Here is a 12,196-nt window from a genome sequence, read left to right on the forward strand (position 1 = left end):
TCAGGGAGGAGGATCCAGGATTGGAGTACACCAGTGGTAAGGGCCCGTGCACATTTTATTAAAGCAAAACCGGTCCATATAACAACACAGCTGGGTCCTTTGCTGCAGTAAATCAGTTCCAAGAGGCAGAGTCCAGCAGAGATGAGTTATGGTAAAATGGCGACTGATGGCACTCCAACTCCTAGGTGCCATTAGTAATGCAGCAGTAGCATAGCCCTGTGATCATGGAGTAAGAGTATTCGAGCATCATGAAATCTGGAGCTTCCCAATAAATCAGATGACTCCACCCCTCCCACTTCTCTCAGGGCTGGGGGGGAGCTAGGAGACACAGAGGGCAGTAACTGCCCCATCGTACCTGTTGAATGCAGAACTTCCGCACTGTGTAGTCAACCAAGACAGTCACATCCTCCACAGACACCCGGATGTTTCCATATGTCCAGCAGCCCTGATCTGGCCAGTACTGAGCACATTTACACTGGAGAGAAATGACACAAAGACAAAGGCCAGAGCTTAGAGACCACAGAACAGCCTGCTAAAAGGAAGTCCTGGCCCCCAGGCTTGATCTCACAGAAGTCAAGGGGAAGGAGGCTGGCAGCTTCAACAGAAATAGATCAGCCCTGACTTCCTTACCCGTGGGCATGGGTTTACACCCAGGCCCATGCACTTAGGGCTGGGATGCTGTGGGAGGTGTACAGAAGCTCATGTGCCCATCACCGTGGGTAACCCAGGATAACCCACTTGACTTTGTCCTTCTTCAGGTGGGTCTCATATAAAGGTTTATGAGTCTGCTACTGCCTGCAGGCTAACAGGTGTGGTCCTTCAGCTCAAACATGCTAGCTCATGTGTTTAGATGCAGGCATCTCAGGCACTGGGATCTATCCCACAGGCGAGCCTGCTAGAGGCCTGGCTTCACCCACGTGAAGTAGTAGTTTCTTCACTGTGCGAGCCCCACTCTGACACTCACTTCCTTTCTCTCTTTCAGGTTTGTCACCATGACGATTGTTGCTGTGTTTTGCTCCCAAATCATTCTCCAGAAATCATTCACGGTTTCTTCTTTTGGTCCTAAAACAGAAAACAGCAGGTGATTAAAAAGCATTCAAGGCAGACGCGCAGCCCACTATTAGCAACTCCATACAAGGCAGGCAGAAGGCAGAGCACGCGAGCACCTTAGGGCATTTGTGCACGTGCTTGCACTGCAGCACCAGGCGCTTTTAAAAGCACCCGGCACTGCGATTCATACATCTGTATAAATGGCAAAATGTGTGTCAGCGCTGAGAAAATGTCGGCAGCGCACTTTTGAACTAAAACACATCCAAGTTGTTTTAGTTCAAAAGCACACCGCTGCCATTTTCAACACGCATTTCACCATTTTTACAACCGCATGCGATGCAGCAGTGTGCGCCAGCTTGCGTGCAGAACAGACTCGATTAATCATGCCTGATCTCCAGTATGTCGCAGCACAAAAATGTATGTGTATAAATGCCCTTAGAGACTAACTAGTTTGGAGAGGCATTAACTTCAGCGGCTGCGACTGGACTGGTAGAAAGCAGGGGTTCTAAATGGAGGGGGGATTTAAATACAAAGAAAGGGTGGGGGCAGGGGAATGTGGGCTGAATAGGTCAACAGGTATAAACAAGGCAATTAACCCACCGAGAGACACAGAGCTATAAAAGCTAGGTCATGTAAATAGGATAAGAATCCATAATCTCTTCCGAGACCATACTTAGCGCAATGCAATCTGCGGATGAAGCTACATCAAAGATTTTTTGCTTGTTGCCAGCAGGTGGCAATAGCAGGCTCTCTTTGGCTCGCCTGGGTACGTTCGACTTTGGCTATCACAAGGAATGAACAAGCACATAACATAGTCAGGTTTTTAAAAGTACATTTTATGTCATGTGATTAAAATAGTCATAATCCAAGCTGGGTGTGAAGGAGGAAAATGAGGTACAGAGTAAAGAAATGACTTGCCCAAATTCACACAGGGAGATTAGGGCAGCACAAGAGAACCCAGTGTTGGTCCTCCTTCAATGTGCTGCTCGCTGGGGTTAATTATTTTCTGTCCCCAGCCCAGTGCCTGGGCTGCACCTATGCATCCAGCCCCCGCTGCCCTGGTGAGGGTGGGTTGAGGAACTGCACTTCAGCCAGCTGGGCTGGTTGCACAATAGGTTCCGTCCTCAAGGTTGTTAACACTGGAAAGCTGCTCCAAGTTACATCAGGCGCCAATGGCCCACACGCTTGTTACAGCAGCTGAGGATCAATGGGTTGCAAAGAGATGGTGGCAGCAGGAGTGGGGCACTCCACGCGCCACATCATGGGGCACTCCACACCAACACCAATGCGGTGGTCATGCCACACAACTGTTAATGCCACATACAATGCAATGAAATCACCGGTCCCAAGGGGGCATAGCAGGTATAGAAGTCCTACTCTGGACTAGGTTTGGCAATACTCAATGTACCTGGTCTCTCTATTATTATGGAGCAGTGCTGTCTCTTATCATCATGGGAAGCCTCTCCACTGTGAAGGTTGTAGCTAAGATCCTGTCTGCTGGCACACCACCACACTGTCTGACTGTGCTCGATCAGGCCCGGCTGCCCTGAAGCTGCCTCTGTTCAGCAGGCTTCCCAGCTTTTATGATGAGATTTTGTTCCGACTCACTGCTTGCAATGTTTGCAAGAAGGAGAACAGGGTTCTGTGACTCTCAACAGGACTGCCAGGACTGGGGGATGGATGATCTTTGTGCTTCGGGGTGCAAGTGGAGCATCTGTTGAGGCCAGGCAGGGACTCCGTGGAGCTCCTTGCCATGACCTAATATTTCAGAGGCAAGTACCTGGAGTTCTGCCTCTCTGCTACACCCAGCACAGGGCACTTGGAGAGCCCTATAATCTGTCCCTTACATTCCCTCTCTGGTGACCCAGAGGATGGGCCCAGGGCAGATGAGCTGCAAGTCACATTTTACAGTCCCACAGATGAGGAAAGGACCCCCCAGCCTAATGCTCTCTGGACACAGTGACTAGAGTAGTCGACTGGTTTTACCTTGTGCAGCTATGAACTTGTTTTTTTCTTGGTACCCCTGGAAAAAAAAAGAGAGAGAGAAAAATAAGTCACTGATTGAAAAAGCAGCATGCCTCCAAGGCAAGCCATCTGCATTGCAGCCTCCTCTCAGCAGCACAGCATCATGTAATCAGCAGGCCCCCCGACTTCCCTCACACTGCTTTTGGAGATCACAGTCTGGCCCCTGCAAGCTGGCCATACCCACACAAGGAAGCGCATTAGTGCCATGCTGTAATCTCAGCTCCCAGAGCTGAGGCAAATCTCAGCCATATGGCACTGAATGGCCCTGGTGCCCTTCAGTTGTTTCTCCACCTGTCGTTGCTGTGAGCTGTGAAAACGATGCCGTTGTGTTGCAGCTGATAGAAGGCTGTAATTTCTGGCCACGTGCAGAGATCCATATTTATAATGCAGCAACTTTCATCTTGAAGGATCCCACAGCACCTCCCAAACTCTCTCCTCCCAACTCTAGTCTCTGTTAATCCTCTGCAAAACACCCAGGGTCCGTGCAGCTTGACAAGTTATGTAAAAAAAGTGACCCAGTATCCCGCAGCAGATGACTCTGTATGCTGCAGCCCCACAGACAGCTGCCCCTGATGGCCTTTCTGAGTACCTGGACTTAGCAGCAGGAAGTGCCGTGTTACTACATGTTGCTGGCTGCATTTCCAGCAGACAGAGAACAGAGGGTCTCTTTATAAACCTTGCTCCATGTCCAGGCAAGTGCACTAGGAACATGAGAGGGGAGAGCCTCTCTGACCCAAGTTGTAGTCATTATTGGTAGTCTCTCAATTCAAGGACGATCTCTCCCACAGCTCACTGATGGCTCTCGAGGTGACTTAAGAGTCCATTTCTTGAGCCACAGACCCATCTGCCAAAGTTGCAGATCTTCCTGCGGCGGAAAGTAGTTGTAGGCTAGGATTTCACTCCTTTTCCTTCCTCCGTTCTCTTCTCTGCTCTGAGGGCAAGACACTTTACTCTGAAACAGGCTGCTGCTTGACTGAAGTTGCAGCACCACTGGAGTCGGTCGACAGCCAGTTCCTCCCCGCTCTTGATGTTGGTATCCGTTTTCTTGAGGTCCACCTTCAGTGGGTCCTTGTAGCATTTCCTCTGCCCGCCACGAGATCTCAGGCCGTTACTAAGCCAGAAGGAAAGCACTAGTTTCGGGAGTCAAGACTAGGGCATCTGCCCCCAATATCCAGTCCAGTGAAGTTGGTGCTTGACTCAATGCTGGTAACACTGGCTTCTGCAAGAATGGTGGAGTTTGTGTGGTGATCTTCCCATTTGATGTGGAGGATTTTCCAGAGATATCATTGGTGATACCTCTCCTGACTCTTGAGATGACGATGGCAGATCAACCATGTTTCACTTCCATAGAAAGGAGTGGAGATGATGGTAGACCTGGACCTTGGTGTCTTTCTGGAGAGTGCGATGAATAAAAACATGCGAAAGCAATTTCTCAAAGGAGGCATTTGTGCGCCAGATCCTGCGCTGATCTCCTCAATCTTCACTTTCTGAGACAGGTGGCTACTGAGGTAGGAGAAGTGCTTGACTACCTCCAGGGTCTTTCCCTTGATGGCAATTTGGGGGTCACATTCATGGCCTGGGGCAGGCTCACAGAGCTCTTTAGTTCTCTCGATGTTGAGGGAAAAGATCAAAGTTTGGTAGGCTTCTCCAAAAAGGTCCAGCACGGTTTGGAGATTTTCTACACTGTGCGCAAGGATGGCGCAGTCATCTGTATATTGAAGGTCAAGTTCTTTGACCAAAAACGTCCCAGATTGAAGACCCCTCCACCTGTCTGGTATTCTATATCAATTCCAGAAGGAAGGCAGTCCTTAATGAGAACCAAAATGACTGTGAAAAAATGGGAAACAAGAGTTGTGGCGATGACACATCCTTGCTTGACCCCAGCTCAGATGACAAATGGATCTGTCCCCAGTCTGCTACACAGAATGGCCACAGGCATTTGGTCACGGAGAAGCCTCAGAACCGTGATGTACTTTTCAGGACATCCAAATCTGGCCAGTACTTTGCACAAGGCTTCAGGACTGATGGAATCAAAGGCCTTAGTGATGTCAATGAAGGCCACAGACAGGTCCCGATACTTCTCTTGGACCTGTCGGGCAGCAAAGATCTTGCCAATTGCTCCAAAGGGTGGTCTGAAACCATAGGCCACCTGGTCTGAGATTCCAGCAGGACTTCTTCAGCAAGAGGTAGAACAGATCAGGAGGATGCAGGCAAGGGTTTTCCCTGCTAAGGAAAGGAGGGTGATACCTCAATAGGTCCCGCACACAGACTAATCTCCTTTCTTGAAAACAGTCACGATGTTGGCATTCCTTAGGTCCCCAAGCATTTCTTCACTGTTCCAAATTCAATGAATAAATGTGTAGAGTCTCAGTACCAGCTCCTCACTGTCAGGCTTGTAGACTTCATCAGGTATGCCATCCGGTCCAGTAGCCTTGTTTTCAGTTTCCTTGATGGCACACCAGATTTCTTCTAGGATAGAAGGGTTGGTGAGGGATCCCCTTTCTGGGTGTTGGGGAATGGATTTGATGATGGTATCTGCCACCACATTTAACTCATGGGTCAGGAATGCCTCAAAGAGCTCTTTCCATCTATCTTTGATAGATTTATTTTCTTTGAGGCATGTATGAATTCAACAAGCATACATCAGGATTTAGGGGAGCATCTATTCACCAAGGCCCAGGGGAGGACAAAAAATAATGGGCACAAGTTGATTGAAGATCGCTTCAGGCTAGACATAGGGAAAAAACTTCTTTACAAGCCGAGTACCGAGGGTTTGGAACAGGCTTCCCCCAGAAGTAGTAGTCATCTACCCTGGCGCTCTTCAAAAAAATCCTTGACACCCATCTTGCTGGGATCATTTGATCCCAGCAGTCTTTCCTGCCCGCATACAGGGCGGATGGACCTGATGATCTGTAAGGTCCCTTCCAGTCCCAAACAACTATGAAACTATGATCACAGGGAAGTAAGACCATGGGAAGCTGGGCTGTAGATAGCCTTTGTTGCCTCCAAAAGCTATGCATATCACGTTTGTCAGCACAGAGCTGGACCTCTTTGGCTTTATCTTGCCACCCTGGTTTTCGATTTTTCCAGGTCCTCCTTTGAGCTTTGGCTTTGAGGAGTTGATACATCTCCTCTGGCTGAGATGAGGTGTCATTTTGCCAAGCAGAATGAATTCTCTTCCATCAAGGAGGGCTTGGATCTCAGCTTCATTCTCACCGAAACAGTTTTGGTGTCAATGAGTGGTATAGCCAATGAATTTAGCACAGGCCATATGAATAGTGGTTTTAAAACTCTTCCAGAGTTCCTCAATGTTGCCGTCATTTGTGGACAGGGCAGAGAGCTTGCCATGGAGACACTGTTGCAGATCCTTACAGACATTCAAATCTTGAGATCTGTTGTTGAGAGTCCTTTGCATTGCTTTTGGAAAGTCAAACATGTGCTGGCACACAGCTACTGAACTGAGCTGCTACTCTCTCCACCTGCTGCTGTCTTGCCCACTCTCCTCCCCTCCTCATAGATCCTGAACTCTGCAGGCTCTCTTAGGCGACCTGCACTACAGGGTGGCTGAGCATGGGGAAAGTCTGCTCCAGAGGAAGCCCAACCTGTGTAGTGAGCTGGGGGAACTGTTTAATTGGCCTGGAAAAGGGCCTAGAATAATGACGTTGTCCCCAAAGGCAGCCATGCTAGCATCTGAACACCCTGCAGCTGAGCTCAAGCACTGAAGTCTGAGCACTACCTCTGCAGGCCTACAGAAGCCCTCTGGACCCCAGACTGCAATGTTCAAAAGGGGAGCTGCTGATGACAACATATGTTTGGGGAAAGTAAAAGTGATCTTGGATCCTGAGCACTGATCCCTCACGCCTGCACGTTGTGTGAATTGACACTTCGCCAAAATATGTATTCTGCATACTGCTCTGCCACTGGAGCCATTTATCATTACTAAATAATTGTGCTAGATGCTGTGCACAGACACTGAAAGAAACACTTGCTGCCGCAAGGTTTGTACTAGACATGTTAAAGGGAAGAATGACAAGTTTCCTTTACACTGATGAGATACAGAGCCAGAACAACTTGCCAGGAAGCCTATGGCACCACCACTTGCCCAGAACTTGAGTTCCAGGTATCCTAACCCCAAGAATGACCTTTCTCCTTCTATCAGCATTCACCTGTGCTACTGATCTTAGGGAGCAACTTGCAGACCGGACCGTCTTAATGGCTTGCTGAATGACTTTCCATTGAAAAGATTTTGTCTGGAACCAGGGCTCTGAACCCTGTGTTTTGTCAACCTCGGAAATCAATGTTTCCTTAGTGAAGGCATGGTCTTTACCCTACTCCAATCAACAGCAAAACTCCCATCTACTCTACTAGGAGCAGAGCAGGCCCAGAATTTAATTGGCCAGTTGTGTTTGATTCAAACCCAATCTCCTGCAAGCCCACTGGATGTGCAGCTCCTGCTGGCTACTACAGGAGTTCTCAGGAGTTCTTTGTTACTGTTTCACATGAAGAAATGGGTTCAATCATCTACCTGACCTCTTGCACAACTCAGGACAGGGAATTACACCCAGTCATCTCTGCAAGAAGTCAATGATGTGCATCTGAGTTAAGCATATCTACCAGAGATGCATCCATCAAAGAAATGGAGAATCCACCACTTCCCTTGATAACTTGGTCCAACAGTTTATTTTCCTCTTTGTGACCAACGTCCCATTCATCCCAGAGTAATCACATAACACTATCTCCCCAACACAGAGGAACGTGGCAGCTACACTTTTCAGCATCCTGTAGGGTAGATGTTATCTTTATTTTACAGATGAGAAAACATAGGCCCAAAAAGTCATGACTGAAGTCACAAACTAGGTCAGTGGCACAGCCAGAAAGAGACTACCGTAGTGCTGGCTCTGTGCTCCATGCTCTAATCACCAGACTGTATTCCCTTTAACACCAGGACAGAGCAGATCACACCCAGCTCCCACTGCTAGGCCGACCCTGCAGGACTGAAGAACAGCACAATGCTTGGCCAGTGAACTAAGCAGATGTGAATCATATACTCAGAAAGCTGGACAGCCCCAAAGGGCCAGCTCTTCACGGTCCCCTTTTCCAACCACAATCACATTCTGGGTAAGCCACACGCACAGTGGTAAGTGCCTAGCGAAACTGGCCACTGCAGAACCATGCCCAGCAGACTGGGGTTTGCCCCCAGAAACAATTAGTAACAAAGTCCAGGCAGAAACTCACATTAATGAAGGAGGCGTTAATGTAATCGGAATCCGGGACCCCTTCCACGGGAGTCAGGTGAACCCTGGAATGATCATCTGGAGAAGAAGGAAAACTGGGCATTAAAACTGGGCAGCCCAATGTAGAGGTCCTCGAGGTTTGGGCATGCACAGAACAGACAATGAGCTCCACGCAGAAGAGGGTTCTTTCTGCAGAGGGCATGCCCTTGAATAGCTTCTCCATCCAGCTACCTTTGCTCTCTAACCCCCTAACCATGCAAGTTCATTGGGCACCACCAGGTACATGCAGGTAAATGAGGTTTCTGGCCCCTGCCACCTTATTCCTCATCTCCACGCTTTAAAGGCCTGAACGCGAGAAGGGCATTCATTTTCCAGGGTCTTCTCTACCCTCTCCATGAGAGGCAACAGCAGTGATGTGAACATCTACCCAGTAGAAGCCAGCCTGAGTCCTTCCCTTTGCCCTGCAGCAGCAGAGGACTCTTTCTATACATCAGCTGGGTTAAGAGGAGATGAAGCAACCTGCCAGAGGAGGGAAATCACCTGACCTCTCCTGTTGCTTTAACTTAACCCCTTGTACATGGCATCCTGTTCCCTAGCAGCTGCCACTCCATGGGCCTTTTGCACACCTTGCTTTGGCCATGCCAGCCACACAGAGTGGCAGTGCAGCCCAGCAGCAGTGGGTGGTGCCACTGATGACTATGAGCCTCACTGAAGCAATGGTTAGAACAAATACCTACAGGGCAAAATGTTCACGTATCTGTTCTTCTCTTTGTTTTCCTCTTTGGAGGCAGCTTCACATGTCGCTTGGATGGGACATGCTGGCAGAGCCTGAAAGGGCAGGAAAAAAGAGATTTAACATTATACCTTGCACCCTGTAGTAAATACAAAGCAACTGGCTCTTCATACAGCAGGCAGCTCTACTGTACTTCACATGTTTTTTAGCTAAAGATCTCCAGACACTTTACAGGCATTAACTTAAGTAATCCCCACAACCTCCAGGGGTAGCATCTTCTATATTGGGAAAGAATAGGGTCCTAGGACTTACCTGATGGGACACAGCTGGAAGAACTGGGAAGAGAAGAGGAGTATGGACTCCCGACCCTTGCTCTAATTAGGTTATACCAGGAAGGCCAGGCAAAACAGACTATGTTCAAGTCTAAAGAGACAATGAACTGCACACAGTACACATACAACAGTGAAGGGACGAGGGGAGGCAGCCTGGGAACCACTCTGCTCTGCTGAGCCCCTGCCTGGGTCCAGCAGGAGACCTTTACCTTGAGTGTGAAATACAAGCTCCCACTATAGTCGATACTCACTGTCCTCATCCATCTCACACCAGAAGACCCAAATCAGCCCTTAGCAATGAGTTTTACAGGTCTACGATGCCCTGTTCTCTTTGGGACCTGCTCTGCAGGAGACCTGCTTCTGTCCTAAAGGTAGCATGGCTCAGCCAGCTCTATTCTCATCTGGAAGTCACCTCTGAGCACAGACCGCTCCACTTCAGGATGGGAATAACAAGCCTTTGTACTCCGTGGCCTTCCCCTCAAATAACAGTTGGGCCAAGCTGGGCCCTCCTCCCTGGGAAGCAGGGTGCCATGTTATCCAGGCGCACATGGTGGCAGCAAAGTCTCCTCCAGCACAAGCCCTGAGCCCTCAGCAGCACAGAGAGGCAGGGCTGGCAGCTCTATTCTTCATATTGCTTCTGAATGAAAAAATACCAAGTGCCACCAGTTACGCAGCAGACTGAATTAGGAGAGGAGCTGGCTGGTCCTCCCAGCTTCTGCTGGCTGCCTGGAAGATTGTAGGAGGGCAGGGAATCAGCTCTGAGCACCAGGCTCTGTGAGGAGCTTCTCTCATTAAAAAAAAATGGAAGTAGGATTGAGTTGCACCTTTTAGGTTAATTAAAAATGAAGTCATCAGAACTGAATGATTAGTAACAAGTACCAGTGCTACCAGGTCCTGGGGAACAAAGTCCTTTCTCCACGGAACCTAAGCAGTAGTGGAGCAAAGCTACCCTTATTTCCCCATCAATTAACCCTACCTCTGACCTGAGGAGACCCCCGTCCCAGGTTACAGGGGATCCATTCTCTGCAGCACATGCTATACTGGACAGAGGCCCAACTAGATGGGCCTCTGTCCAGGCACTCGGGAGAGCAGTCTGCATTACAGCAGCACATTTAGCTCTAGTTATCCCTGGAAGGGCCAGTATGGCATGTCCCATGCAAGCCACCAAACAGCCAGCAAGAAGAGACATGGACTTGAACACAAAGTGGGGAAGGGTCAGGTATTCAGGCCTGAAGGGAATGGAGTAGGGCAGGGTTCCCAGCCTTGGAGACTTCATAATGCCCAGTTAGGGCTCTTTTAGTGGCTGGTTCACATAAGATAGGAGGCTATTTCTTCAGGGAGCTAAATAAATCATCCTCCTAGTTCTGGGGACAAAAGTTTGTGCTCTGGAGACAGAAATTTTCACTGCAACCCCTCTTTCATCCTAAAAGAGCACCAACATGCAGCAGTGCTGATGCAGCCACAGTTGCTACCCTCCCTCTCAGTGAAGTGGTTTCACAACAGTAGGGAGAAGGGAAGTGTTTGGTTAAGGAGACACAGAGAGCTTAAGGCTCTTTCCAACAGTTGTGTCCTGCATGTCTGTCACATGGGCTGCTCTGTACTCCAGGTCAAGCTAGACCAAAATTCTCCAGCCAGCTGCCTCCAGTGCAGAGGTCTGAAAAATGTGTAGCAAAACCAGAAGATTTTCTTAAGCCAATGGGGAATCGGATTAGCAGAGCAGCTCCCAAGTGATTAATTCTGATACTTAAATCAGTCATTAATTTTCCATGTGTAGCAGAGCTCTGGACCGGCAAGGTGTAACTGCAGCGGGAGTGCTGCCTGGGGAAGCTGGGGTATTGACATCTGCTTCAGGAGTGGGCAGCAAGACATGAGACACTACATGAGACTGGGAGAAAGGCAGAAGGCCTGGGCATGTCAGCAACAATGATCAGGGCTACAAGTGCAAACAGTGTTGCCATTTAAAATGCCACCATTAGGTCTGAGTTAACACCTCCTTGAAATGACTGAAGGGTTTCTCTCTCTCAGAGCGCCCGTCTTGAGCTGTCTGCAGACGGCTCAGAAGGCAACCTGATATTATTTATACCCATGCCATGCTGGATAGGCATCTGGCTGGGGTCATCTGACCCCAGCACTCTTTCCTGCCTAGGCAGGGGCTCGGACTTGATGATCTATTGAGGTCCCTTCCAACCCTAGCATCTATGAATCTATCTTTTTAAAGTTTCCTTTACAGCCAGAAAAGTCCTAGGAACAGTGACAGTTCTGTCCCGGAGCTCAGCTCTGCAGGGATAGTATCAGTGCATTGGGGCTCCCACTCATAGTTCCTTTTATTCCAAAGCATCTTGTGAACATGAATGCATTAACCCTATGGTACTGCTACGAAGCAGGGGTTACCATATGTTTTACAGGTGGATAAACAGAGGCATATAGAGAAGCGACATGCCCAAGATCAGTTGGGAAGAGAGCCAGCTCCCCAGGTTTACTTGCTCTCCTTCAATTCCTGGAGAGCAGGGTACTGTGGAATACAACTTCGTGTGCCCCAGGGCACACTCTTTTGGGAGACCTTTTGGGAACAGAGACCCAGTCATTATTTTATCAGCACAATTATGCCTGTTCATTGACATAGCTGACCCATCTTGGTTATCCCTGCATACCACTGCCGAGGAATAGTGAAGGGGAAGAACACAGAGCCCTGAAAGAAACAACAATTAAAGGCCAGAGCTGAGTTTAAATAACTAACGCTGTGATCCTTCTAACAAAGGAAACAGGAAGACACAGAGGAAGTGGCAGTGAAGGAGCCAGGGAGGGCCCAAGCCTTAGGCCAG

The 12,196-nt window shown here is 48.9% G+C and overlaps 1 protein-coding gene across 4 annotated transcripts in view; it reads right to left on the minus strand.

Annotated features, from left to right (window-relative positions):
• PTPRA (protein tyrosine phosphatase receptor type A) overlaps positions 1-12,196 on the minus strand; it is a 197,588-nt gene that overhangs the window by 14,032 nt on the left and 171,360 nt on the right. For all 4 annotated transcript variants that reach the window (XM_014597121.3, XM_019495652.2, XM_059721432.1 and 1 more), the window contains 5 exons: positions 9,047-9,137; positions 8,311-8,387; positions 3,037-3,073; positions 965-1,062; positions 356-475 (listed from right to left, as the gene is read on the minus strand). In XM_014597121.3, the coding sequence (XP_014452607.1) occupies positions 356-475; positions 965-1,062; positions 3,037-3,073; positions 8,311-8,387; positions 9,047-9,137 (423 nt within the window). The remainder of the gene's footprint in view (positions 1-355; positions 476-964; positions 1,063-3,036; positions 3,074-8,310; positions 8,388-9,046; positions 9,138-12,196) is intronic.

The sequence above is a fragment of the Alligator mississippiensis genome, chromosome 2 (genome assembly GCF_030867095.1).
Source record: "Alligator mississippiensis isolate rAllMis1 chromosome 2, rAllMis1, whole genome shotgun sequence".
Lineage (NCBI taxonomy): Eukaryota > Metazoa > Chordata > Crocodylia > Alligatoridae > Alligator > Alligator mississippiensis.